Consider the following 27,112-nt stretch of genomic DNA (forward strand, 5'->3'; position numbering starts at 1 on the left):
GTCAATCTTTGCTGGATATTTATTTTACACAACAGTCATTTGTATTTACATTATTTTGCTTCGTCTACTCAAAAAAAAATAGGTTTAGTCAAAAGGATGATCACTGTTTAAATGAACTTGTTACAAATTACATAATAAAATTCAGCTGTAGCTTATTCACATTTGTAATAAAGAACAAGAAAACAGGAGCTTAGTCATTCTGTGTGTTTGAGCAGATGAGATTTTCTGTCTGACTACACAGAGTATAGTTAAAACAATCAAACTTCCTGGTATGTGACAAGAGTTTAAACATATCAGAACTGCACTTAGGTGATCTGTGTTCATTGTGAATAATCGGCACATTATCAGCAATGTTGTGACATCAGTCCCTGGGTCAGGTGTTGATGACATCACTTCTTTGGAAGTGTGTCCATGTACTTGGAGATGATTCCCAGCATGACCTCATCTGCCCCTGCACCAATCGACATTAACCTGGAATCCCTGTGGAAAAGACAAAGTTAATACAAACTGTTTTTTTTTCTTTCTGTAACAATCATCTGAACTCAGGGCATCCTGAACGCCTTGTTCAGCTGCATTATTTGCCCCGTCAGTAGATGTCAGCACAGTGTAAAATAAGGGCTTAGAGAATCAAACACAGAGCTACTTGATTATACACTGCGTAAACAACCTAGCCCAACACTGCTCAACAGGAGACTGAGCCGTATTAAACGCCTTCGAGAATTATTATTACTTGATCACACGTAGAAGCAATCATTCAATCTGATTCTAACTATGCAATTAACGTCCTCGTAAAATATACTGACCACAAACTTTGTCAAGCTTCTGCCAACTGGTGAGGTTGCTGTTAACAGAAAGTTACACCCTTACAAAGGTGCTCATAGTTGGCAGCCAAATATAAAGATCGCTGGCTGGCAAACTGTGTTAGTGACGTTAGTGACGTGATGTTACGGTTTTGTGGTCAGATATATTTGTTCTTTTCGAATGACATTAAGAAAGTGCACAGGGGTGGAAATGATTAAAAATCATTGTGTTATATATTATAACTCACGGCTATATTGTTCATACAACGATGGGGGAAAACAGGAAAAGTAGTTTTAAAGCCAGGTCACTGAACAAAAGACATTATATTTCAGTCGTGTTACTGTTTTCTCTGATCAGTCTCACCTGTAGAATCTGCTGACCAGCACGTCACTGGTGAAGCCCATTCCTCCCCAGTACTGGAGACAGCTGTCACTCAGCTCCCTGGCCAGGCGGCCCCCCTTTAATTTGGCCATGGATGCCAGCTTGGTGACATCATTGCCTTTAATGTACAAGGCTGCAGGGAAAAAGGAAGGACTGTGACACATGCATGGAAGAGTGAAAAATGCCCAGGCGGATAAAAAGGAATATGAATGTAGACAATAAACAAATGTGGTTCAGTTTCAGAGTCACCTGTGGCTGGCTCTGATTCAGTGTTTCCCATTCAAATCTTTTCCCAGTGCAATTGATCAATGCCTCTATTGTAGGTACCCTCCAGAGGAACATGTGTGAGCTGCATGATTTTTCCTGTTTCAGTGTGAAAAGAAGTTTGTGTGTGTGTTTATCTGCTTGTGCCAAACAGATGCAGAAGCTTTACTCTATTTCTGGGCAAACAAATCGTACTTGAACTGTTACCAGCTAGATGAATTCATTCAAAGCTGCTAGCCACTGGAGTGGTTATAAACACAACGAGAAAATCACAAGACCTTGGACACCCGGCCAACAAATGCACCCACATATTCATATCATGAACACTGCGGTGTAAAGGCTGTATTTTGGAGGAGCTGGGTATTTGCCAGCTTTTCAGGTGGCCAAGCCTGTGGGTTTTGAAGTTATGCCAGTACACACAAAAACAACAGTAGTTTGGTAGAGCAGGTAGGTGTAATCAGTTTAAACCCTCCTCCTCCTGTCCTCCTGTCTCAAATGTCCTTGAGCCACACACTTGACCCAATGCTATAGCATCACTTACCTTTTTCTTTTTAAATATAAAAAATGTGATTTTAAAGTTTGTAATTTATTTATTTGAGAAGGAAATATAGCTGCACAAGCTGAATATCTGTGAAATATGGCTTAAAAATTACAAATACCCTTTTAGAAGAAAATAATTTAATTCCATCTGAAACATGAAGTGAAAAGACAAGACAATTTCAGGCAACTCATCCATGAAATTAATTCTTGTGTTAATTCTAGTAGACTACTACTACAACTACTACGACTACTAAAGCAGTTTTGATGCTAATGCTAACAATTACTGTTCTGTCTATAGCCAGACAACCACACTTTAAACCAACCTGCTGCATTACACATACACAAATAAGCCAAGGTTAGTTTGGCATTCACATCATTCTTTCAGAGCGGAGTCAACTGTGGCCTTCGTTACTGAGGCCTCAGTCTTAACTATGGTATTAATTCCCATGAGTACCAGCTGCATCCATTCATTTGGTGGGATTTTCCGAAAATACTGCACATGCAAATCCAAGCAATGTATGTTCTTAATCCAGACCTGGACTTTCTTACTTCATGAAGAATACTTCATCTAGAAAAGGTGGAACTTCCAGATACGTGTATCTTAAATTCTCTAATAAACACACATATTTGCACATATAAGTGCTGAGATGATGCAAACCACACCCTAACAGCTGTCTTATTACCACTATACTCGTTCTGTGTGTCTTTATGCTCTGAGCCTAACATGGGAGTCATTCAGATGCAGCCAACGCTACCAAGCTAACATTAATCTTTCAGTTTTGTTATGTCATGTGTATGTCTATAAGGTGACCCCACCTGTAGCACGGTGGAGGAGGGAGCGGAGCAGCTCGACCTCCGTCTGCAGCTCAGCCAACCTGAAGTGAACCACCTGGTGGTGGAGGACGGGCTGCTTGAAGATCTTCCTCTGCCGCGTGTACTGGATGGTCTCCTGAATGATGTTGTCCATCGTGGTCACGACTGGAGGCGTTAAGATAGAGAGACAGAGATGTTGTCACCTCACTACCGCCACTTCCACCTGCACTAAAAGTGTTCTGGTTGGGATTATGGAAGTTTTCACCTTTTCTTTTTCTTTAATGGCAGTAATAGTTGTCTGTGAGTGCTTGTCAATTGTGTCTCTGACTTATGATATGATGCGCAAATGTTTACCAGGCCAGACAGACTGACGCATCAGTGTAAGATTCAGTAAAAGCATGTACAGTTTCACTTCTCCTAAATAACTTCTCCGAAGTTCTGCCCAAGAAAATAAACACACATGCTTGTTACTCAAAATTAGATTAATGGCTTGAACTATGTGACCTGAACTCCCTAATTTTTGGAAACTGAAACGGAAATGATACCGCAATACCATGAACTGAACAACAGTAAGAACTGTAGGAGGCGGATGAGATGTAAGGAAAGACAGAAGTGAGAGTGAAGGATAAAGTGGTAAAGTAAAGAAAACTAGGACAGATGACGTCTGACGGCCGGATATGGCTGGGGGAGAGGGAGAAATGCAGAAGTGTAAGAGAGGCTCACTCACTATTGGCCACGGCCCAGAGTCTCTCTTCCTGGAACTGAAGCATCTGATAGGTGAAGCCCATGCCTTCCTGGCCAATGAGGTTCTTGCAGGGCACACGAACGTCATCGAAGAACACTTCAGCTGTGTCTGATGACCGCATACCGATTTTATCAATCTTGCGGGTGATGTGTACTCCTACAGTGGGAAACACAAATAAACATCATTTAGTAGACCTGAATCTTAAATTTCAGGACCGCTTCTAGATGTACGAGAATCCCATATCACAAATGTAAATTACAATGGTTAACATGTTTTTGCCCAAGAAAAGGCCTTCTGCTTGCTAGGAAAATCATTCCACAAATAACTAACTGACTCCTACCTGGCAGGTTCATGGGCAAACAAATGAGAGATTTGTTCCTGTGTGAGGGTCCGTCACTGGTGTTGGCGAGGACACACATCCAGTCAGCCTGGGTACCGTTGGTGGTCCACATCTTCCCCCCGTTGATCACATATTCATCCCCTTTCTTCACTGCCTTGGTCAGGATACCTGAATCAACGTGTGGTGGAGTGTTTAAATGGATGGAGAGAGAGAGGAATGGGGAGATGGGTGTAAAGACGGAAGGTTAAATGAAACGTTTCAATGGATGAATAATCAAAAATCTTTTGACCCTTCACCGAAGACATTACTCAGAGTCTAAAACTGGTGTGTTACTACAGATGTCAAACATATTACAAAATCATCCCGAAAAAAATGAGCCAAAAAGTGATGAAATCTGAAATTTTAGGCCTATATAAAGCATGTCGCACTCAGCATGCCAAAATGGTGCTTCGGGAGCTAAAAAGGAAATCATCTGAGAATAAATGACCAGAAGATGAAGAAGGAGAGACGTACTTGAGACATCAGAGCCGGCTCCCACTTCACTAACCCCAAGGCAGGCCACTTTGTCCCCCAAGATGGAGGGAAGGAGGTACTCTTTCTTTAGCTCAGCTGAGCCAAACCTGCACACACACACACACACACACACACACACACACACACACACACACACAAAGAAATTAAAACATATAGTAGCTATAAATTAGCAGTTACTCTTTGACACTAAGGGGAATCCAAGAGCATCCCTCATTGATTTCCTGTGAACTAAGATCTAAAAGATGTCTCCAATACTTTTAGGCAACAACATTTGCGCGAAACTCTTTAACTGTACGGTCCAACTGTGGCAAGACAGAGAAGTTGACTGTGTGCTTTAAAACAACACTGCCATGTTTGAGGCAATTACAGTTCCAGTGGGAGTTCCAGAGGAGGGAGTCTTATCCTGAAGCTCCTGTGCTATCCCTGCTCTCTCAGTACTTAGAACTTGTTGCAGGCTAGTGTAGATCCTCTAATTAAGCTCCTGAGACTCAAACTGTCTATTTCACAGAATTCTGTCTTGTGTCACCAGCAGCTGTTTCATAGCAGGAGGATATCACACAACAAGCCAAGGCTCTACATGGGTGAGACAATTACCAAATATATTAATACACATTCCCTCTATGGAGTGTAACTTTGATAAAGGGCTGTACAACAGGCTGTATTATCGAGCGTAACTATTATCCAACTGCTAAGATACATGAGTGTCAAGTTGGAACAAAGATTGAAGAAAATATCTGAAATAAAAGGTGCTTCTTCCTTCGTTTGGACATGGTTTGGTTTTGAAAACTCATACGTCAAACACAATACAAATACCTGAGGGCTAAACAGGGCGACAGTTGTTGCCAGGGGTAGCAAAACAAACAACCTTTTATCACCTCAAAATGAAACACATCCCTTTAGGATGAGAGTTTGAAAATGTACTCCAGCTCTGACACAAGTGGCTCTAGTGGTGGTGCAAAAAGAAAATAAACACAAAGCAGACATTGTTGCCTCTATCCTTCTGATAAGAAAAAGGCAGCAGTAGAGGGAGATTGGTGCCACAGGCAAAATGGTCATTTACATAAAGACATTTCGCCAACCCAAACTGTTGGGAGTTCACTTTAAGGGAATAGTGAGAACACTGGATTTGGGGTATGTAATACTAAGCTGCAAACCTTTCACCTATGGCAAATATCAGCCGGTTTATCAAAGAGTCTCTCATGCTCTGTCATGTACAATAAAGTTTGTGGGATTGTACCTGGCCAGTGCAGGAGTAGCCATGTCAGTCTGTACACCGATGGCCATGGGGACGCCTCCACAGCGGATGTTGCCCAGCTCCTCTGACACTGCTACGCTGTAGCTGAAGTCAAGACCCAAGCCTCCATACTCTGCACGGGACAAAACACATGCTCCTTTATCTACTGACAGTTCACTGCACATTGTATGGATTCTTGTGTATAGAAAATCTTTTCCTTATTCATACACGTTTGGTAGATGTGGATCTTTACTCCTCAGTTGAAAGAGGAAGAAAAAATGGCTTACTACTGTCACTTTGGATAAATATACCCCTTAGTCACCTTAAACTAGCCTTGCACCCACCATCCCTGTCTCCCTTCCAACTTTCCTGTTATCTCTGTAATAAAATCACTGCCTCGCATGTTTCTGCACATACACACACACACACACACACACACACACACAAATGCACACTGGTATACGTACATCATATTCTGGACTGATCCGTTGGCATCGGAGCATGCACTCAAATTAATTACAGGATGTTATCACTAATTGTGCTATCTGCAATTATGTGTAAAAAGCACTGCTAGGAGATCAGCAGCATACTGAAGATATAAGGGTCACTGTCATCTCAGTGTCATCTCATCTGCTCTGCTTAGCATATCAAACTTGATTCTGATCTCTTAAACAACCCAAGTCAAAAATGTCTCCATTCTGGCAGTGGAAACATTTGCAAAGACCTCAGGTCCTTAATGGAGTTGAATGGTGCATTACAAACCGTGTTTAAAACACCACTTTCTGTCAGTTATCCTCATAAAGAGCCATCTCTTCGCCTTTCCTGTCTTTTGCCTTTCATCATCAGCTGCAGCATCTATTGTGAAATGAACAGCCTGCTTTTTATGCTAATAAACTTAATGCTAAAGGCCTATTTTCTGTCCGCTACTCATGGAATTAGGTAGCTAATGTACTGGCTTTTATACTGCATTTCTCTAAAGTTGTTTGTTGTAAACACACACACATCCAAATCCTTTCAAAATAAAACAATATGAAAATGAATGGTCCTTTTGCAGTACAAAAAACTGGACATCATCATCTTATCAAATGTAATCTGATTAAATTAATTTCGTAAAAATCTCTTAATAATGTCCCGTCAGCCAAAGGTAACCAGACTGAGCATTTGTGAAATGCTTGGTGCACAATTTCCAAAAAAAACACCAGCCACTGGATGATGGATACTAGTAGTGACTGACAGTGAATAATTATCAGCGAATGTATCACATGGAGGCCTGCAACTCTAGCAAAGTGGTTTAATATCACCTGTCAGACTAGTTATCGAATAATGGGAAGCACAGTCTGGCAGATTGTCAGAGCGAGAGACGGGATAAAAGAAGAAGAGCAAAATAAATGGGGACAGAGAAAGAGGGAGATATAGTGGGACAAGCAAACAAGGGAGTAGGGGAGCCAAAAATAAGAGGAAACAGGTGCAGCTGTGCCGCGATAAGTCTGTGAGCACTGGAAACCCTGCGGTGGATAATGTGGACGAAGGGAAGTACCGAGGTTTATCCCACTTTAAGCAAAACAGCAGGCCGTCTGGTTGAACAAGCAAGCAGAAGAAAAACAAACAAAAAGTCTGTCAGAAATGTCAGTCCTATGCACATATGGTTCTTCTGAACACCAGATGTTCCTCAGTGTAGGTTCTCATCGGGTGGAGCTCCATATGAAGCACATATTGAAGGATAAAGACTGAGAGAATTTAAAAGGTGCAGCACAAGCAGATACAGGCAATGTCGAACAGAGTAACAAAGTTTTCCATTCAACTTTTTCTGTACTGAATGTGCACAGCAACATGAGTGACCTGGAGGATGACAACACAACACAATGAAGCACGGTCGTGAGCTCAGATCCATGACTATTCAGTAACAATGACTACAAAGGACAGAGTTATAATTGCATGCATCACCATTACAGTGTGATGAACTATAAAATCTGAAAAGTCACTGTGTTAGTAATGTTTTTGAATAGTATAAACCAGCCACAGTAATGCGTGTATCATAGTATTACTAAAGTAAAAATTGTGAGAAAGGAAACAGCCTGGACACACATGAGATTAGTCATCTAAACATTAGTATCAAAAATATTCAGTTAAAGGGAAAACTGTGCCAGCTGCCAGGATCTATCCGTCAGGCAGAAGACAAGAGGCCATTGCCATGGCGTAAAGTGCGGATACCTCTCTCTCAGAGCAGAGGAAAACGGGCAGGGAGCCAAGGGTCATCTCTGTCTTCTCCCTGAACGTAGCTGCCCTGTGAAAACTTCCTGTTCTCATGTTTTGAGGTAGTAATTCCTCTCCTTGTACATGGAAAGAGTGGAGAATACGTGTTGAGTTTTCTTGTCAGTGGAGGTATATGCTGCATCGCTCCAAAAGATGTAAACAGGAGCATTAAGTTTCACACATACGGCCAATTAAAATTAAAACCCTGGCATAAGTCCACTCCCAGTGCGCCGTTTTCCCAGATTTTAAGTCATCTCTATTTTTTTAAATGATATTTAGGGGCATTCTAGGCCTTTATTAGATACAGATAGTAGAGAGATGACAGGAAGAGATGGGGAATGACATGCAACAGGTCCTCTGCCAGATTCAAACCGGGGACGTTGCAGATCAGGGTCAGTGTCTCAACCCCATAAACCACAAGATTAGGGGCCCCTTCAATTTGTTTTACATTATAACGTGTACAATATGGTACCTTTAAATGTTGAAACCAAAACACCTCTCTCTTTCCACCCGATGAATCATTTCTGTTGAACAGACTCCTAAATCCCTACTCCCATTCCTGTAATCCTAGCCTCTAAATCAATTAACCCAGTGCAGAATTCTTTGAGAGTCTGCTTCATTAGTCAGCACTGCAGCAAAAAGACTGTGATGTATTTACTCCACCTGCACAATGTCCTGACGACATGTAAAAGCAGCGCATCTTTGGTTACTCCTAATATTATAGCAAATATTAAGCCAAATGCAGCAAAAATGATCAGCAGGAGCCTGATTCCACAGTATGGTGGCTGAGCAACAGTACATTTAGAAGAGGATTTTATATTTTAGTTTTTAAAGACTAGAATCAATGACTGTATACTAATTTAAATTGCATACTGAAACATGTCAAATCAACACCCCGAGAGCTGTTTCTGAATGACAGGGTATACCTAACCCTTTTCAGAATTGTTTTACAAATAATATCTCTTACGCATGTTTCATGTGCTGCACATGATAGCAGGTAATCTACCACCTCATAATACATTGTGTCTTCACACAGTCTTCCACTGGGCCGCTCCTCCTCTCTAATCCTGTCAACTAAAGCTTAAGGCTTGTCTGCTCAGCACATTTTAATTCCCTCGCCCTCCCTCTTCTTTGACCCACAGACCTGCAGTGTCCAACATTATTGTTCACAGATTTGTTCTTTTCAGCATCAAAAGGTCAGGACAGCAACTACAGCTGTTTTTACCACGGCAAAACGAAGGCAAAGATGAGAAGTTGCAAATGAATCAAGAGAAATTAATCTATTACTGTGGGAGTAACTGTGAAACTTCAGATCTCTTCTCTCTGATTGCCAAACACTTCCCACAAATCTCTTCACGTATTCAGAGTGAATTACACATCACAACCACAACTTTTGTGTGGTCCTGTACTGCACAGTACCCTACACCCCCCACCCCCACACCCCCACCCCAGCAGTGACACAGCTAGGTACACATCTGGATATGGGATATACTGTAGCAGACAGCTGTTGTGGGATGTTGCTGTGACACCAGCACCCATCATCACAGTGGGAACCTTTCTAAACTGGACCAACTGTAATGCATGGCTGTCAAACTGAAAAAAAATGAATGGAAAGTGAATTCAGCTGTGAGAAAGACAAATGCCAAATGCTCTTTGAAGCCGAGATGGTCAAACTGCACACACAGTAAAGGATTCCTCAGCTTACGGTCTGCTTCTGGACAAATTCTAAACACTCAGATTCCACTCAGAGTGACTGTTATTCATGTGTATTCTTGGATTTAAATATCCTTAAAATATTCATGTTGTGCCAAGGGCTTTTATTTTCCCAGGTACGTTACAGATTTATCATGGGAGTTTTTTCGATGGATGAAACAGCACGTCCCAAAAACATATATCATGTAGGCCGAGGCAGAGGTGATTTGTCAGTCGCCATATTTGTATGGATTAAAATTCCCAAGAATATAAACGGACTAAAGTTTGTGCCAGAAAATGCTCTCGAAACACCAGAGTTATTTTTTATGTAATGGATACATATTCATAAACATTTTTTTATTTGTTATATTATTATTACTCAAACGTGATTCTATTGACTTGTTTTCAGTGAAACACAATCAGACAAAATGGCTTTTGTTTCAAACAGCAAGAAAAGGTGCACTGAGTTTGGCACCTTGTGATGGTTATTATCATTTCCTGGCAGGCTTATTATCTCCTTAGACCCTTCCACAGAAAACAAGCCTCCTCCAAAATAAAATGGCTTGTGGGTCTTTAAATGAAACAGACCTTTTTCCTATTGCTCTGCTCCAGATAATGCACAAAAAAACCCACTTGATTAATTAAACTCTCTTTTTCAGAATCTCTGATTTAAAAAAACAAAATCACCCACTTTTAGACAATCCTAAATGCCTTTTCAGAGTATGCACTGTTAAGTCAATTACAGATCTAACCAAGATACAGGTGGCCAAACAACGTTCCTATGGGCAATTTCATGCAAACCTCCACAACACCAGGAGGGGTGAACTCGACCTTGGAGATTGTTGTTGTGAGGCGCTAATCACCAAGCTACTGCATCACCCAATAGTGTGTTTACAAAAATGAATGTTGTACTTTTGTACAGACACAGGCGAACAGATAATCTAAAACTCTTACCAACTGGTTTGTTGACTCCTAGAAAGCCGGCATTTCCTAAGATCTTGAAGACTTTATGGGCTGGAAATGTCCCTTCTGCTTCCCACTGATCCACCTGGGGGTTGATCTCCTGGTCGATGATCTATAGAGGAGAGATATGATATGTTTATGTGTGTGCACTTCTAATTTTAAGCATAGCTGTGCACACATTTTTTTAAAACTCAATATGAATGAATGACAGGCCTGCTGTTCTATCTCCTATCTCATAACTAACACTGAAACGATATACATTATGAGTGAAAAAAATGCACACATACAGTGACATACATGGGTTTCCTGGTGTGCGGTGCAGTCTATGTAATCTATCTCTAGCAGACAGTGAGATGAGGAATTACTGTATAAATCAATGAATAGAAAGCAGCCTGGGAAAATGTAATACACGGTGAATACAGTGACAGTATGCATGGCATGCCATTTCCTGTGTGTACATGTTATCAGTCCCCTACTGATAACCAAGACTTGGCTAGTGACATACAATATGACAGGCTGCAGGCTCATAAAACAATGACAGGGGTTTGGCCTCAATCCTGATCTGTGTCGTTCTGGAGCTGAAAAATTGAGCTGAAAAAACAAGACGGTAACAGAATTCAGTGACGATGCTGGTAACACAAAGCGGATAGCTGTCCAGCACAACGTACAGTGCAAATTACACTGCGGGTTTTGGTTTTTTGGGGTGATACTGATACTTTTATACTGAAGCTGTTGGTAGCCAACAATTTGCTGATATTCCGCATCTTTGCATTTAACCATTCGAATGCCAGTATTTTAACGACTCACAGTTTCCTCCACCATTTTATTCTTGGCAGGGTAGAAAAACCTCTTAAGTAATATTTAGAACAGCATGCAAAAATAAAGGTTGGTACAGAAACCCATATTAATGTCATTCCTTCTGGGTTAGCAGCCACTCCATCTATTCAGCCACAAAGCCTGGGATACACAACTGCCTAAAAATGAAGGATGACTATATTATATGCTTTACGAGTGGAACAAAAAGAAAAACAGTATGCAGTTGTGGTTAAGGAATAATATTCACTATATAGGAGGTGACGTGAATTTTAATAACAGGCTTATATCATACATCTACCAGCTTTGTGCTGATTTGTATCACAACTAAATAAAAATAATGAATCCACAAGGGAGGAACAAATGGATTCCGGTAATCTCGTCACTGAATTTTACATAATATTCTTCAGTGAGAGCAGCTTTTTATTTTGTCTCTCAAATTCAAGCAGCACTGTGCTTTATCAGTGCATATCACTAGTGCCTGGTTTTGTGAGTCATGCCCAAAGCGTCCGCAGGGAGTGAAGAATGGGTTGCAACCTGGCTTCAGAATAGACTTTGGAATGAGTGAACCTTGGTGCCATGATTCATTTTGAGCACCTGGAAGTGGTCCACAGCTGGAGAAGCACTTAAGAATGACCAATCTATTGAGACGCTCATATGGTGCTATTTTTATTGCGGGAACTAAAGCTGCTTCACAGAAAATAAGCTGTAGATCTGTAGTGCGGGTTACAGTTTATGTGGTATTTTGTTGTCAATTTTTTTGATACTATTCTACCTCGCACCACAGGCTTCAACAGGAAGTTTTAGTGCACAGGACATCAACAACAGTTGGTATTAAGTGCTATTAAAGCAAATCAATTAACAAATAAATATATAAAATAAACATTTATGTGCTGTGACTTTCCTCGTCTGTCTCTTGCTGAATGCTTTGAAATTAAAATGTCCTCCGACAAATGGATCCGCACTTGTCAACAAAAATGTCACAAACAACTATAACTGCGTAAACATTTTTAATGGGTCATGGTTTCAAAACACCCATGACAATCTGCTCCATAAATGTGTTTCTCTACTCAGCACAACATGCTCTAAATGGAGGGTAGAGCCTATGAAAAATAATGATTAAAACAAAAGAGGTATTTATTGAAACATCAAATTCAAGCCTCAGCCAATGAAAGGAATTAAATAAACCATGTGCAATAATGTGGACTGTGAAAAATAAACCCTCTTTGATTATTCTTTCATGTAGCATTGGTTAAATTTCTGCTTCAGAGCGAAAGGACACCCAGCAATGACCACGACTGGGCCTGGGTTTTACCATTCAAACTAAAGAAAACAGAGTACTGAAGAAGAATTCACAGGTTTTTTCCAGGATTGAAAAAAGTGATGCATACTCATTTTGTCCTTCCAAAACACACAAACCCGAACCAGCCAAGAAAAACACACTAGCAGAGGAAACATCAGAATACAAGGCAGGCAGAAAACATGGCCACCGTGTTTTTACCGTTCAAAACAGAAAATGGACCCTACTTTCACCAGATATATGGGGCACATGCCTGGACCTGAATCTGTGAAAATCAAGCAAACTTACACTACATCAAACACAAGAACAAGCAGTTAAAAAAGGCAGGTACTGGTCCCCTTTAACCTGCAATAAACTCATCCATGTTCAAAGTTCAGATCCTGAGGAGGGAAAGGGAGGGACGACTGGAAAGCTGCTGGAAGGGGAAACAGAAAGGTCTTGGGGGAGTGATCCTGCAACTCTTCACAAAGGTTATTGTGGATTATTTGTGTTGCATACCAGAACTATTTCACATCAACGAACTGTCCAGTAGTAAGACAGGGTCAAGAACATTGCATTATCAAGTCTTACAAAATGTCCAGTCTGGAGCATCTGTGATTCCCCTGGTGCTGGCACCCGGGATACTCTGGAAAACTACTTAAAGACTGGCCTGCTCTGTCTAACCCAAGTGGTTGTGTTCATGTGGGTTTACTTTTCTACATCCTGATATACTATACATTAGGGCTGGGAATCACAAGGTTACTCAAGATATGATATTATCATGACACTCAGTCAATTAGGGTCGGGAAATATAAAGACATATACTGTGAGACAATGGAAGTTTTTCAGCTGTCAGAGATTTTTGCGATACCATTTCTCTGGTTGTTTTATATTCAGATTTTCTCATATCAGGCAATATTGCAAATTATCAGCAGGGCTGCCAAGTACAAGTTTTATAGCAGAAAGATGTACCAAAGCACACAGTGTCTCCCTCACAGCAACATGACAACAGCCAACTAGCAAAAGGTTGAACTACCAGAAAGCAGTAAGCTATGCCTCAGAATCACGTTATCAAAGTATTGTGATATTGATAATTTGTCTCACCCTTACTTCAGATGCAGTGACAGAAACTGCATCTCTAAGTACTTAGCGAAACCAGGACTCACTGCTTTTTTGCATTTGTTGCATTCTAGTCAAAGGTTGGTAATTTGCTGCAGAACGTTCTTCAGACACTTTGAGGCAGAGCAAGTAGAAAAGTTATTTTAAGAGCCTTCATTTTGTTGATTTAAAACACCAACCAATTTCGCCGGACGAAAATACAAAAAAGGTCATTTGTTACTGGTAAACTGCCTATAATCGCTTTGTAGTGTGGGTGGAAATCCCAGTCTGTAACCATGGGAGGCTGCACATGAGGAGCCTCTTCCTAGAAGTGCTAGGGAAATCTCTTTAGGCTCTGTCTCCTCATTAATGACGCCAGCCTTGGGCGATTTTGGTGGTCTGTTCATACGGGAGACTCTGGAGGCCTGACTAATTTCTTAGCATGGGAAGTTGCCTGTCTTGTCTAAAAATGCGCACACACATACACACACACACAGGCAGCCATGTTGACAACAGTCTAACATGATCCTACGACCTCTTCCCACCCACTAACAGAAAGGTTGTAGTGGACACATTGGCACTATCAGCGTCTGACCTTGAACAGGCACTAAAGGATTTCCTATAACCCCATTTGTATACCATCTATAAACACACACTATCCTACAGTGAATTCTTTTAATAAACCATGCTGCCTCAAGTTCCCCTTCCTGCACTGCCAACATATTGTTCTGCATTTCCTTTTCACATTTTCATCCTTCCCATTATTCCCAATACTAGTTTATTTTCAACCTCCTGGCATTCTTTTGAAGGTTTAGTCACACAACAAGCTTCCCCCCATTTACCGCAACATCTTTGCTCCCTGCCTTAAATTAGGCACTTGTTGTTATTTTGCAGCCTCTGTCTCTACTGCCTGTCTAGTAACATATATCCAAAATGAGTCATCATGATTACTAATGCTTGCTTTGATTTTCTTTTTTTTTACTGCCATAATTTGCAGCTGCTGATATTTAGCTTTTCAAAAACAAAAGCATGTTACAAATTGTTAACTGCAACCAATAAAGGCGAGGCAGACTGAGTTTAAGTGGAAGAAGCTGGGGAAAGCATATTTCTGAAAGAGGAGCAAAACTTACAACTTACAAAACATTTGCTATGTAATACAGGAAATATCAGAGTAAATACTAATTAAATAGTCCATCTTGACCTCTCCTCCTGGCTTATAAAACAAAGTTAGCAAACTAATTTTAACACATTCAAATTAAACATCCATTCCAATTTTTAATCATCTGTACACCAGAATATTTCAGGTTTTGTCGAGCAATTTCAAGAAAAACTGGCATTCTTAAATCATCATGGTATGTATAGTACAAAAGAAAATGGGACTCACTTTGCACTATTTCCATATTACACAATCTGTTTTCTTCCTGAATATTTTTGAATCTGCCAAACTCAATGGTCAAAGGAAGAATACCAGTTCTCAAGTGTGCAACTAAAGACATGGCTGGCTTTATAGGTAGTTTCATCTGAATGTCATGGCCCCCCTCAGCTGTCCAGCCACCATCAATGTTTATCTAGTTCCGCTAATCTTACAAATAGCCACCAAAGCCTTTGGTATCAGAAACTTCTCCACACATACATTTTGTGCACTGACCTGTCTTACAACGGGAAAAATATGTTTTTAGTATGAAACATTAAGCTGACTGTAAGAGTGCAGGCAAGTGTCCACTGTCCTCCAACGCAAGCTGCAACCTGTGATAGCAACAAAGCAACAAAGCACACACTCCAAAAATAGCTATTAAACGTGTTCTTGTTGTCTTGTTGCAGTATTGATATATATTTATGTCGGTGGGGCCCTCTCTCCATTTCTTCCATTATATTCACATTGTGTCAGGATTGTGTAGAATTCCAATCACAGTACAAGCCTGAACACGGCTCCTGAATATTCATTTTGTCAGAAAAATAACAGTGTATGCACCCAGACCTGTCAGTCACACTGGCATATAAAACCAGATGTTAAAAATCTGAATTGACGAATGCAGCAATAGCTTTAGATAATCTCAGTGAAGGAGCAGAGACGCTGCACACTTTGGCAATAGCAGGGCTGACATTTCAAGTGGGACGTGGGAGTGTGGCACGGGTCAGGAAAACACACAAGCCAGAGGCTGTGTTTGCTATTCTAATCCAGTGTAGCCTCCGTGTACCTGGCGCTCTGCCTTGCTATCCTTATTCACCAATTTCCCAAAACCTAACGTTACAGCAGCAGGGGAAAACACAGTAGGCTTGTGCAGTCATTCGAGGATGCAGACAGTTACATTAGCACTACTATTTAACACTAGTAGCAACGTCAAAACAATGTTCAAAACAACGTGGTTTGTTTCTTTGGTGAAGCTATAATACAGAGCAGCGACTGCAGACATCAACAGTCCTGTTGATGTGAACTATATAACAAGCTAGCACAGTGACCTCTCACCCACTTCTATTATACTGTCCCCCCGCTGCCTAGTACAGCTGAATTAAGCGGAAAAATACTGCTGCTTTCTAGCGACACACATGGGTATTAAAATATCCAACTGTCACCCGCCAAACAAAGCTAAATCTAGCCTTGTTTTCATGGTAACGCCAATGCTACAATGCTAGCAGTCCTGCATACCTTTCTGAGGGACTCCTTTAATGCAAAGTGCTCTTGTGTGTAGATTAAATGGTCACCCGTGGTCTCTGGGGCACTGGACGCTACGGGTTTAGAGGATACGTTTTCAGACAACGACCGGACACCAGCAAATGCGGTGAATTTGTAGAAATTACGGCTGTTGGCCAACAGCAGGTTTAAACGTAGACCTTCGCGCAGCGCCATCTCTATTGACAGCCGCTTGTGTGCGCATGCGCATGATGTGACGCTCTAATGTAACCCACTTTGGGCACGTAAAGGTTCTCCCGGGATAAAACATTAACCCCAGTGGAAATGTTGGTATTTTTTGAATTTGGGGAAATACCACTGTTAAGCAAATATAAAATGGGTAACCCTGTGATTTTCAAAGAAGCTTCCACCACTTACAGTATCACATCTATTAAAGTAGTGGTTCTCGACCTAGGGGTCATGACCTTCAAGGGGTCACAAGATAAATCGGAGGGGTCGCAGGATAGAAAAGAAGAAAAACACAAAATAATATATTTGTTTTTCTAATCTTCTTTTTTATCTTGTGAAAGTTAAGATTTCGCTAAAAGTAAATGAAACCATTGAATGACTCATTGTTAAATGAAACAATCTGCAAAGGGAAAATCACTGGAAGTCGTGTCATACAAGTCCTGTTAAGGGTCACAAATGCTTCTTTTTAAGCATAATGATCATACCAGTTGATTTGTATGTTTTAGCCCATTTGCAGAACATTTAATGTACTTTTTCTTTCCTTTTCCAAACATCTACTGCAGTCCATTCATTTCTGCTAATTGATTTTCATAAAAAAACAAATGAAAACAAATTTCTGCCTACATGAAGAAAAACATCAAAAACACCTGAAACTATACAGAAAAGAGCAGAGGAGCTACAACTTGCAGACACACCTTGGTCATTTAAGTTTACCATGCTGTAGGCCTATGCAACAAAATGTTAATGACCTCATAAGAATGTATGAGAAAAAGCTGGGCAAATTCTAAATGTCTGCAAACTGAGTTATGAAGATGTATCTGTTTCTCTTCCCTGTCATGAAACCTTCCCACAGTGAATGATGGAGACAGGCTGAGTTATAAACAAGCATTTTTAATGACAGTTGCTTCTGTGTATGAAACAACACATGGGCCCATTTGCTCAGACTATATACACCACATGAGACAGAAGCATTATATAACCGTTGCCAAATACAACTCTTATTTATTGCATCTTTTCAAAGAATAAAATTATAAGGCTACAAATCTGGCCAGATGATGGGAAATCGTTTACATGGGAACTCGTGAAGTTTTAGAATTTTTCTCTTTATTATGTCCTTCTAGTCTTCTCAGTCTGCAAATCCGTTTTACGAGGGGAGGGAGAATGTCCTTGGGTGCTAATCTGAGATATGAAAAGCTCCTCGGGTCCATTTTAGCAGATGACACAGCCACCTTTCTCCTTGAAGGGGTTCTTATCCTCTGCAATGCCTTTGACGAGGATGTCCTCCTCCTCTCCAGCCTGAATGTACTCCTTGATTTCCTCGCAGCATTTAGATGTCTAGAGTGATTGGGAAAAGACGTTGAGACAGTCTCATCCAACATTTATCCAACCATGCTATTCCTGGTAGAATTAGTTGCACTTTGTACAGGTTGACAAGTTGCTTGTCATGGATAAAAGTCTGGAAACCTAACTCATTCACTGGTATCTTTAAAAATTGACATAATCATCATCTCAGTGTTAACAAACTTACCAACCACCTCTCAAGTTTCACTTCAACTTTAAGTTGGTTTACTTCCATCACAGCCTTGTCCTTGTCCGTCAGGTCATCTATGTTTATGACGGCATACGGCATTTTCTGGCAAAACAGCAAAGGAAAATGCATTCAGCATTTTTTGCAAAACCTTTACCACATGACGGATAAAACATCTTGAAGGATTCTAACTCACACCTCACAAAACTAGAATAGAAAAAAAAAGAATAGAAATGTACTTACGGATGCTTACAGGGAGCAGTCCTTCACCCTTGAGATCCTGCTGAAGAATCCCTCTCCTCTCCCTCAATCTGGGTTATAAAGTAATCCGCATAAACAATCCTAATCCGCTAATCTGATTAAAACAAGGCCCCCACTGTATGTCCATGCCAGTATCAAACCGGACGGTGAATCATGCAGGTGTCTGTTTGGGTTCTTTTGAATTATATGTAAAACAACGAGCTGTATTTACTGTATATTGCAGATTAAATTTGGATTTGTGCTATTTTGACACTGCTTTGTCTCATATTCTGAAATGGGTTAAGGGGCGGTGTCTCATGTATCAGGTCACTTTGATAAGACGGCTAATCTGTATTTAGCCTCCACGGCAGTTTTTCAATAACGTCCTCAGCAATAGATGGAACAAACCAGTGGGGTAGAATTATGCAGATGTGTGAAGCCAAAAAGTGCATCTTCACTCACGTTGTCAGATAATGCTGCTTCCAAGAAAGTGTGTGTGTGCGTGCATGCATGTGTGTGTGTGTGTGTGTGTGTGTGTGTGTGTTTATATGTGTGTGTGTGTGTGTGTGTGTGTGTGTGCATGCATTTGTGTGTGTGGGGGGCGGGGTTCAGATCCAGCCAGGCGGGTGTGTGATGGGAACTTGGCAGGATGGATCAGACAAGTAAGATCTTTTAATGTTTCACAAGAGTGTCTGATCCGTAGAGCCAACACAATGCTTGTTCTGTGGAAAAATGACAGGGGTGCTGTGGGGCCATTGGAACTCTGTACATCATCATCATCCTCATCCTCATCAGTGGCCAGTGAAGGCAGTCACTCCTAAAGCAGAGTGAATTCAACGTCCTCTCTTGTTATTTCAGTTGGATTTCATAAACCCTTAGTCACTGCATTAACAGTCCTCTACGCAAACGTTACAACGTAATAACTACCCGCTCTGATGTCATTAATGAATGCATCACCACTCTGATCCACTGTAGTTTCACTGTAGCATGTAATGAGTCACTACATCCCCGCCTCTAAAGTTCCTCTGGGAAACGCTTCACTCAACTATAAAAGTGGATGCGGCTGGGATGGTCGGCAAAGCAGAAAAAGACGAGCAGGAGAAAAAGTTGCGCAATGGAGTTTTGCATATTAGCGCTATTTCCTCTTTTTTCCTCCTTTTACACCGTCTTTGCGTTGCCACCTCAAGGTAAGACATGTCGGTGTTAAAGATCGCCTGTTTGGCGGGTGTAAAGGAGAATCACAGTTTATTTTTAATTTCATGCGGTGGTTTCGTGATTCAGTAACAGTGTCTTTGCTGCTTTCAGCCGTGTGTCTCCTTCAAGTGGACGAGGGACCTTGCAGAGGAGAAATTGAGCGCTATCACTACAACACTTTCACCCAGAAGTGCGAGGTTTTCTACTATGGAGGGTGCCAGGGCAATGCCAATAACTTCAAGAGTTATCAGGAGTGCCAGAAGACATGTTTCAGAATCCCAAGTGAGTTCTCAATGTGATGAGGATTCACTTAAAATGATGGTGACCTTGCCCACCTCCGAAAGTTATTGAATGTGTACTGGGCGTGGTTTTACTCTTTGTATTCTATATTTGAAAATGTACCTTGAATACTAAGAAAATCATAAATGTATATTTGATTCTAGACTTGTTAAAGCCAGTTCCTTTACACATTAGGATTCCACTTGATCTAATCCCAACCTCAAATCTTGTCATTCCTCTCCACAGAGATCCCCCAAATCTGCAGGTTTCCCAAAGATGAGGGACCCTGCCGTGCCCTCTTCCGCCGCTACTTCTTCAACATGACCACCATGCAGTGTGAGCCCTTCTACTATGGTGGCTGCCAGGGCAATTCAAATCGCTTCCAAGACCTCACCTCTTGCAAGGAGTACTGCAGTCCACGAAAAAGTTAGTATAAAAGTATTTCCTCTGAGTAATCCTGAAGTGATGCTCAGTGGCATCTCTGACGCTGATTGGAGGTCTTATTGTGCTTTGTGTCTTGTTTCACAGCTGTCCCAGTGCTCTGCCTGGACCCTCTGGACAAAGGGAAGTGCGCAGCCTCCATTCCTCGGTATTACTACAACACAGTCACCAAGATGTGCGAGGAGTTCATCTACTCGGGCTGCGGCGGGAGCAGCAACAACTTCGTCTCCAGGCAGAACTGCATGGATGTGTGTGCCAAAGGTGTGTGAGTGGGAGAATGCATGTGGCGAAAGTTTCACCGTCCACAATGAAGCCTGTAACTGAAGATGACAGTTTGAGAAGAGTTTGCAGACTCCTTAATTCAATAATGACAGTATTTGGATTGCCTGTTAGAGCCACCTGTTGGTTTGATTTTTGGAGAGGATTCAGGAAGTCAGAGGGGAATTGGGAGGAGCTCAAATAGTGCTCAGCTGATTTCTTTATCAGGCTTAAAAATTGCTTGGCATCTGAGGAGCCCATTGCCATACACTCCAAACCATTTATGTTCTGCAGCCAGTCACCATGTTATCACAGAGAGGAAACCGAGTAAAATCTGACTTGAGGAAGCTCCATCTGCCTAATTAAGTGTATAGAAAATCAACAAGCAGAATTCCAGGTTACCATACTGATCAGTTGTTATACACTTTTTCTCGTTCCAGGAGGGAAAAAACACAAAAGACAAGGAAAAGGTCTTCGCATGAGACGGAATAGAAATAATCTCATCACTTTCTTGCAGGCATAGACGCCTGACACGTGTGCTCAGGGACTCTCACTCGGACAAGCCCTCAATGGAAACTAACATTTAATAAACTGACCCTGTGCATGCCAAAATGTCGACCAGCTCTTCTTTGTTGTTACTGGAAGAGTTTTAGTGGCTCATACACACATTTTCACTGTATTTATATGTAATGCTTTATGAGCATCTCCAAATGTGATATTTAACTGTATGCTATTGATGAAGTTGTTACTACTGCACTAATGTTCCTGATTGTGTATTTTGACACTGTATGTACATGTGATGTATGTTTTGTATAAGATGTACATTATGATAGAGAACTTTTTTACTATAATGATTTATAAGCACATTTTTTTAATAAAATACTTTTTTATTTTAGCTGCTGGTAAATGACTGTATTGTGTGTTATTTTAATAATGAACTAACTCAAAATGTGTTGATTACAACTTCTTCAACCACTGCAGTGTAAGTGTATAAGTGTATAACCTTCAAGAGTTTGTTATTACTTTTACCGAATCACAACAACACAGCAGCCAAAAAGAAAAAAAAAAACAGGCACGGCTGGTTTGCTCACTTTCTCTCAGTCATTCTCACTTTATCTCCAGGCCTCTTCCATTCCTTACTAATGCCGCTGTCTTCCTTCCTTATCTGGTAATACTTCGCAAGGCACTCGAGCCTATCTTGGTGCCTTCAGCACAGCCTTGAATCAGGAAGGAAGTAATCATGGACCAACAAGCGCTACCGTGGCAGGTTCATTAGAACAGTAGAGCATGTTTAGAAGAGAGGAAGCTGCAGATTTACAAAATGTGAATCAACAACGTTTTCAGTAGTTATAATGTAATTATAGTGAAGTACACACAATTATAAGCACAAACCGGAATGCATCCATGCACAAAGGTGACAGGCTAATGTATGCACACATATTTTCTCTCAGGCTCAATTACTGAATAGGATTTATCTTTATTTTTTTGTCAATACTACTTAGTTTTCTCAGATAATATGTACCACAAGAGAAATCAAATAGCTCCGTAACCCTATTAAGGAAAAGAGGCTATTAATTCAAAGTATACTGGGTTTCCAGACTGTCCTAAATCTCGGCTTTGTTCCATCTCTTATAATAGAATAGTTGAAGCGCTGTGTGATTTTTCAGACAATAAATATTTATGGAAGATATCAAAGGGAACTGCTCACCCATCTGGCTTGGCTATGAATAGCAATAAAAGGTAATACATCTGGCTAGGCCCTTTGCTATTAAGAACCAAAGCTAAATCATCTACTCGATTGCAATATGAGAGACAATGTCCTCCTGACAGTCGGGACTCAGCTTCTCAAAAGCCACATAATCTTGAAATCATCACTACTGGTGTTTTTTGGGGAATTGAGGTTAAGCTTATTTTGACATCCTGCTCTTTGAGGCAAACTTTTCTTCCCCACCTGGGCTATAAATCAATAAAAATTAAAGTAATAGTATATATAAAAAAGTGTAGAAAGCAGGAAAGAAAAAGAGGAGTGTTAATTCTCATCCAGTACAGGTCAGATGTAGTTCATGACTCTCCTAAAGCAGCAAAACATATGGAGATGATACCAAAACTGACCATCATGGTAACAAATCTCTTGTTTGTTCAATTACACCTTGTAGCAACAAATTCTTATGGCCTTTTTTAATCAACAAAAGACTTGACAAATGTTTGAGATGCTACAAAATGGACACAGTGGTTAACTTTTAATTATAACGAAGCTCTGTGCTGGACCGTTAATGGATGGCAGTATAATACTGACTGCAAGTAGGATTTCGGTGTAGTTAGAAGGGCTCGAGATGAATTGATCCTGCTCTGGTTATTTCATTAGCTGCAGTACATTAGGCATGGTCATTTTGTCCCTCATTCTCAATGATGATTAATGGACGTTTACATTGAAACATGCTTCTCATTTACAATGAGATTAATCTATGTAACCATTTGTCAGACAGTAATGTTGTGTTGTTTGTGGTTTTAAAAGTTGTTATGAAATTACAGACAGGCACATTTATAATGTCTGTGTCATGTTTTTGAATTCACTGTTAAATACTAAATGCAGGAGATACAGCATGCTAATTTTACATTCAACATGATACCAAATGAATACTGAAGATGCCTCATCATACATGTAGGTGTCGGTGAAGGGGAGTATCTTAGACGCCCCCTGGTGGCCGATTAACATATCAAACAACAACCAAAACAAAGAACTTTGACACTTACAAGTACAAGTAAATATACTTCATCAATTTGAAATGAATACTGTTGTCTAATGTAAAACCTGGAAGTCAATTGGCCAGTTTTCTGACTGTTTTAATTAAACTAATATACTGCAGATATAACAGATTTTGCAGCCACTTGTAGTTAGTATATGTTTCAGAATATTGGAGCAACCCACGGCATGCAGCTCAGGTGTTGACTCAGCAGCATTTATTTTACTACAATCTGTTTCTGTAGGTGGATCTTGTTCACTGCCTTCAGAGTGCTCTCACAGCTTTGGAGTGCCAAAACCACTGAGTGGATATTCAGCTACCGGCTTTACAAGTTTCTGCTCTCTTTTTTTTTTTAGCACAGAACCAACTCATCTTGTGTTTCTCATCTCAGAAAAGCTGACATTGGTAGATGGACATGCATGAATTTAATATTTAAAAGACACAGTTCCTCAGAAGAAAACTGTTATCCTAAGATGATATAGTATTGTTTTTGTTTCAGACAAATCAATCCAACATGCCTCAAAGCCAGAAGCAGGAAATCCATTAAAGCTTTTTGAGATACTATCAACAAAGAAAACAGCCTTGTCTATAGATTGATGGGTAACTTTGTTATTGCCCATGAAAACTCCCGAGCTAATATAACAGGATGTGAGCACTAATGTTAATAAATATTTGTGCTAAATAGAAATGTGTTCTATGTTCTATAAGTCCACTAAATCAGTGGTTCCCAACCTTTTTAATGTGTGACAGGCAGCACACTGTAGATCTACCAGTTTAAACCAGATTAACCAAAGAGTGAGTGTTTTTTCCTTCACAGATCTTTGAATTAATTTAGGGTAAAATTCATTGTATTTCACAAGAAAAAAGCAAATTTTAGAGTAAAATTCTGAAAAAATGAAAGCTACAGTAATTTTGTCTGGCAGAAATAATGTTAACTATGTCTCGATCATTAGATTTATCTTGCAAACCTGTTGGTGTGGTTGTGATCCCTACAATAGCTTAGGTTAGGTTAGGTTAGTAAGTGTGTTGGGGGTTTTTTAGCACTAAGAAACACCGAACCTGCTGACAGAAACTGAACTCTGGCCACAGGAGTAAGATACTGCTTGCAAAAAGAAGTGAATTTCTATTTCAAGATCACCATAATTTCTGGGCTGTCAGAGTTTGGCCTTTTTAACTGCAGACCAAACATGTCAGGAGGCTTCCCAGCCTGCCATGGCATCAGAGTTTCCCTGACATCCAACCCCCCCCCCCTTCCCTTCACACACCTAAGATTAATTCGCCTGAAGACGAGAATCTGGGCAGTTCTTCGCTGTCCATCAGGCTGCCAAAGCAGTTGTATAATTAAACAAGTCAGAGAACGCCATACTTCTGCTTCTGATGTGTTTTGGAAGCCTTCATTTATCACCAATTAATTCCCAGAGAAACACCAACAGAAGCAGATTCATTTGTCAGCGTGTGTGTTGCCTGTGCATGCGCATGTATTCGAGGTTTACTAATAGTCATTACACTATCTTCCTGCTTCTAAAGTCCTGATGTAATTTCACTCTGCCATGGCTCCGGTAGTGGTGCAGTAATTGATTTTTGCGGTGAATACTGATTTCTACAGAGTCTATGACGGACCGCAGGTTTGGTAACCTTAGTGAGTAAGAGTTTGAAATTATGTCAACAACATATTGACCAAACCCTACCCACTGCACACAGGTCTTTAGTGTAACAATCACACTGTGCTTTTGTTGATACCTCATCTCTTCTGCAGCAGGTGACTCATAGCTGTAAATAAATCCACTGCTTTCACCCTCCTGCAAATGTGCCAGAATCCCTTTTCATCAATGTTGGGAAGATTAAAAAAATGATTTGAGCAGAACGAACAAAATACAGATGCCTATTTCTCCCTAAGCCAGATGATGACTTTTTTTTCTTCCAGCACATTCGGAAAGCACTAAAATGAAAATATAGATTTCAGTCTGAGCTGGAGGTCCTTCCTCCTCCTCCTCTTCCTCTTCTTCTTCTTCTTTTTCTTCTTCATCACCTACGCTTCAATTACCAGCTTTCCAGAGGTTGAAGACTTTATATCAAGCTCCTGTTCAGCAGTTCTCTGCAGACTCAGCAGCCAAACACATCGGCACAATTGAATTTGCAGCTCAATAATGGGTTTTTATTTGGGAAAGCTGACCCGCCACATGCTCCCTATGATAGGGTTGAACAGGAGGGCTGAAAATTCCCTGAATAAGCAGGTTGTATGCAAACTGGAGGTGAGGAGCAATCTATCTTTTGTGATTCCTGCCGCAAACTAAACCGGATATGTTGTTGGTGAGTGATGCAGGATATGAGCAGACACTAAACGCTGGAGTTTGGTGACAATTATCTGTGTAGATCCCTACGAGGGACCACTTTCACATAATCTTCTTTTCATTCATTGTTAATATAAAAATATTGATTGTAGCAGCTCTAATTATATATAATTCATAAATGGTGTTTCAGTAACATTGTAGCGTACAATCCATCCTGAAGCTGAACAGCAGAGAGAGACTGAAGTGATCATGTCATCTGGAGACAAATCGTCAGCAACCACGGTGATTTTACTCTGATATGGGCATATTACCTGATTCACAGCTGGAAGCCCACATTAAAATCTGTCATTCATGAAGGAAATATCACAGACAAACACTCAATGAACCCACAGAGTCAGTCAAAAATTCAACTCCTGATGACATCCCCCTTTCAAGTCTAGATGGTGTTATTTCCTGCTGAGACATCAAAGGATTGCATGTGCTTGTACAAAATCAATGGAAACACACAAAATCCCTGTTGAAAAGATATGAAAATAATCATACCGTAGTTAGTAACTGCATCTAACATGCTGAGCATGCTTAGCAGATGCTCACCACCGTCTTTAACCTTCAGCGCTAACAATCATTCCGGCCTCATCTGTTGTTCCTATGTTTTCTGCGTCCCTAAGATAAAAAACTCACATTCCTTCGTGCCAGAATTTGATGCAGTGATGTCCTATTAAATTCAAACTCTGACTTACACTGCCTTTTCTCTGGCATCATTATCCTCCAGATTCACATCACAGCATGTCCCACAAAACAGGCGTCCCTCCAGCTCCATTTCCCTCATTCATTCGCCACCTTCCATCATCACCACAACTGACCATAATGGGGGGATTCTGCGAAGAGGACTTGCTTTTTCATGGAAGTGTCCTCTAACCACAATACCATCTGCAGCACAACTTCAAATGTGACCGGTCGTTCTGCCAGGAGGGATGTATGATGTGACTATGGTGTTGCATGTCCACAATGACTTTTTTTTATCCAGGTATGGATCAGGAGAAAAAGAAGAGGAGGTCCTTTGAGGAAAAGAAAGAGATGAATCTGTCACTGAAAACCCCCCTAAAAATGAATGGATTCTCTTTCCCTGTCGTGAAATCAGTGCCACTGGAAGGTCACGTTCTTTGTTATATAGTATGATTTAGGTTTAATCTAATTAACTTATGTGTGCAGACGTACATGTCAAATGTAGCTGACAAGGGCAATGTTGTTTTCAGCTTTGGAAGATGGCTAATATTTACAAGTAGATTGTGTTTGTCCACCCGGGTGGACGCTCTGTCTTTTCTGTGTGTGAAGATCTCCAGGCTTTAGAGATGACAGCCTCATCATGTCTTTCACTATCATGATGTGTTATAAATATGCAGCTACATGTCCAACACTGACTTGTCTCTCTCTCTCTGCCTGTGTGTGTGTGTGTGTGTGTGTGTGAGATGAAGGGAGGTGAGTGTTAAATTTGTGATTTACAAACAGCTGATTGTGCTGTAATTA

The 27,112-nt window shown here is 40.7% G+C and overlaps 3 protein-coding genes across 3 annotated transcripts; 1 reads left to right on the plus strand and 2 right to left on the minus strand.

Moving 5' to 3' along the window:
• Position 1: 1 nt before the first annotated feature.
• LOC139298798 (probable acyl-CoA dehydrogenase 6) lies at positions 2 to 16,604 on the minus strand. The gene is made up of 9 exons (XM_070921567.1): positions 16,398 to 16,604; positions 10,552 to 10,672; positions 5,656 to 5,785; positions 4,398 to 4,504; positions 3,885 to 4,052; positions 3,527 to 3,700; positions 2,803 to 2,964; positions 1,165 to 1,315; positions 2 to 480 (listed from the first exon to the last, which is right to left on the minus strand). Exons 1-9 carry the CDS (start codon positions 16,596 to 16,598, stop codon positions 390 to 392), a joined length of 1,305 nt encoding a protein of 434 aa, XP_070777668.1. The 5' UTR covers positions 16,599 to 16,604; the 3' UTR covers positions 2 to 389.
• Positions 16,605 to 17,819: 1,215 nt separating this feature from the next.
• gngt1 (guanine nucleotide binding protein (G protein), gamma transducing activity polypeptide 1) lies at positions 17,820 to 18,240 on the minus strand. Its single transcript, XM_070922287.1, has 2 exons — positions 18,139 to 18,240; positions 17,820 to 17,945 (listed from the first exon to the last, which is right to left on the minus strand). The coding sequence occupies exons 1-2, from the start codon at positions 18,238 to 18,240 to the stop codon at positions 17,820 to 17,822; spliced, it is 228 nt and encodes a 75-aa protein (XP_070778388.1).
• A 1,195-nt stretch (positions 18,241 to 19,435) lies between these two features.
• tfpi2 (tissue factor pathway inhibitor 2) lies at positions 19,436 to 21,445 on the plus strand. The gene is made up of 5 exons (XM_070921867.1): positions 19,436 to 19,565; positions 19,684 to 19,854; positions 20,098 to 20,277; positions 20,380 to 20,553; positions 20,991 to 21,445. The coding sequence occupies exons 1-5, from the start codon at positions 19,436 to 19,438 to the stop codon at positions 21,071 to 21,073; spliced, it is 738 nt and encodes a 245-aa protein (XP_070777968.1). The 3' UTR covers positions 21,074 to 21,445.
• Positions 21,446 to 27,112: the final 5,667 nt, after the last annotated feature.

This window comes from Enoplosus armatus, chromosome 16 (genome assembly GCF_043641665.1).
Source record: "Enoplosus armatus isolate fEnoArm2 chromosome 16, fEnoArm2.hap1, whole genome shotgun sequence".
Classification (NCBI taxonomy): Eukaryota; Metazoa; Chordata; class Actinopteri; order Centrarchiformes; family Enoplosidae; genus Enoplosus; species Enoplosus armatus.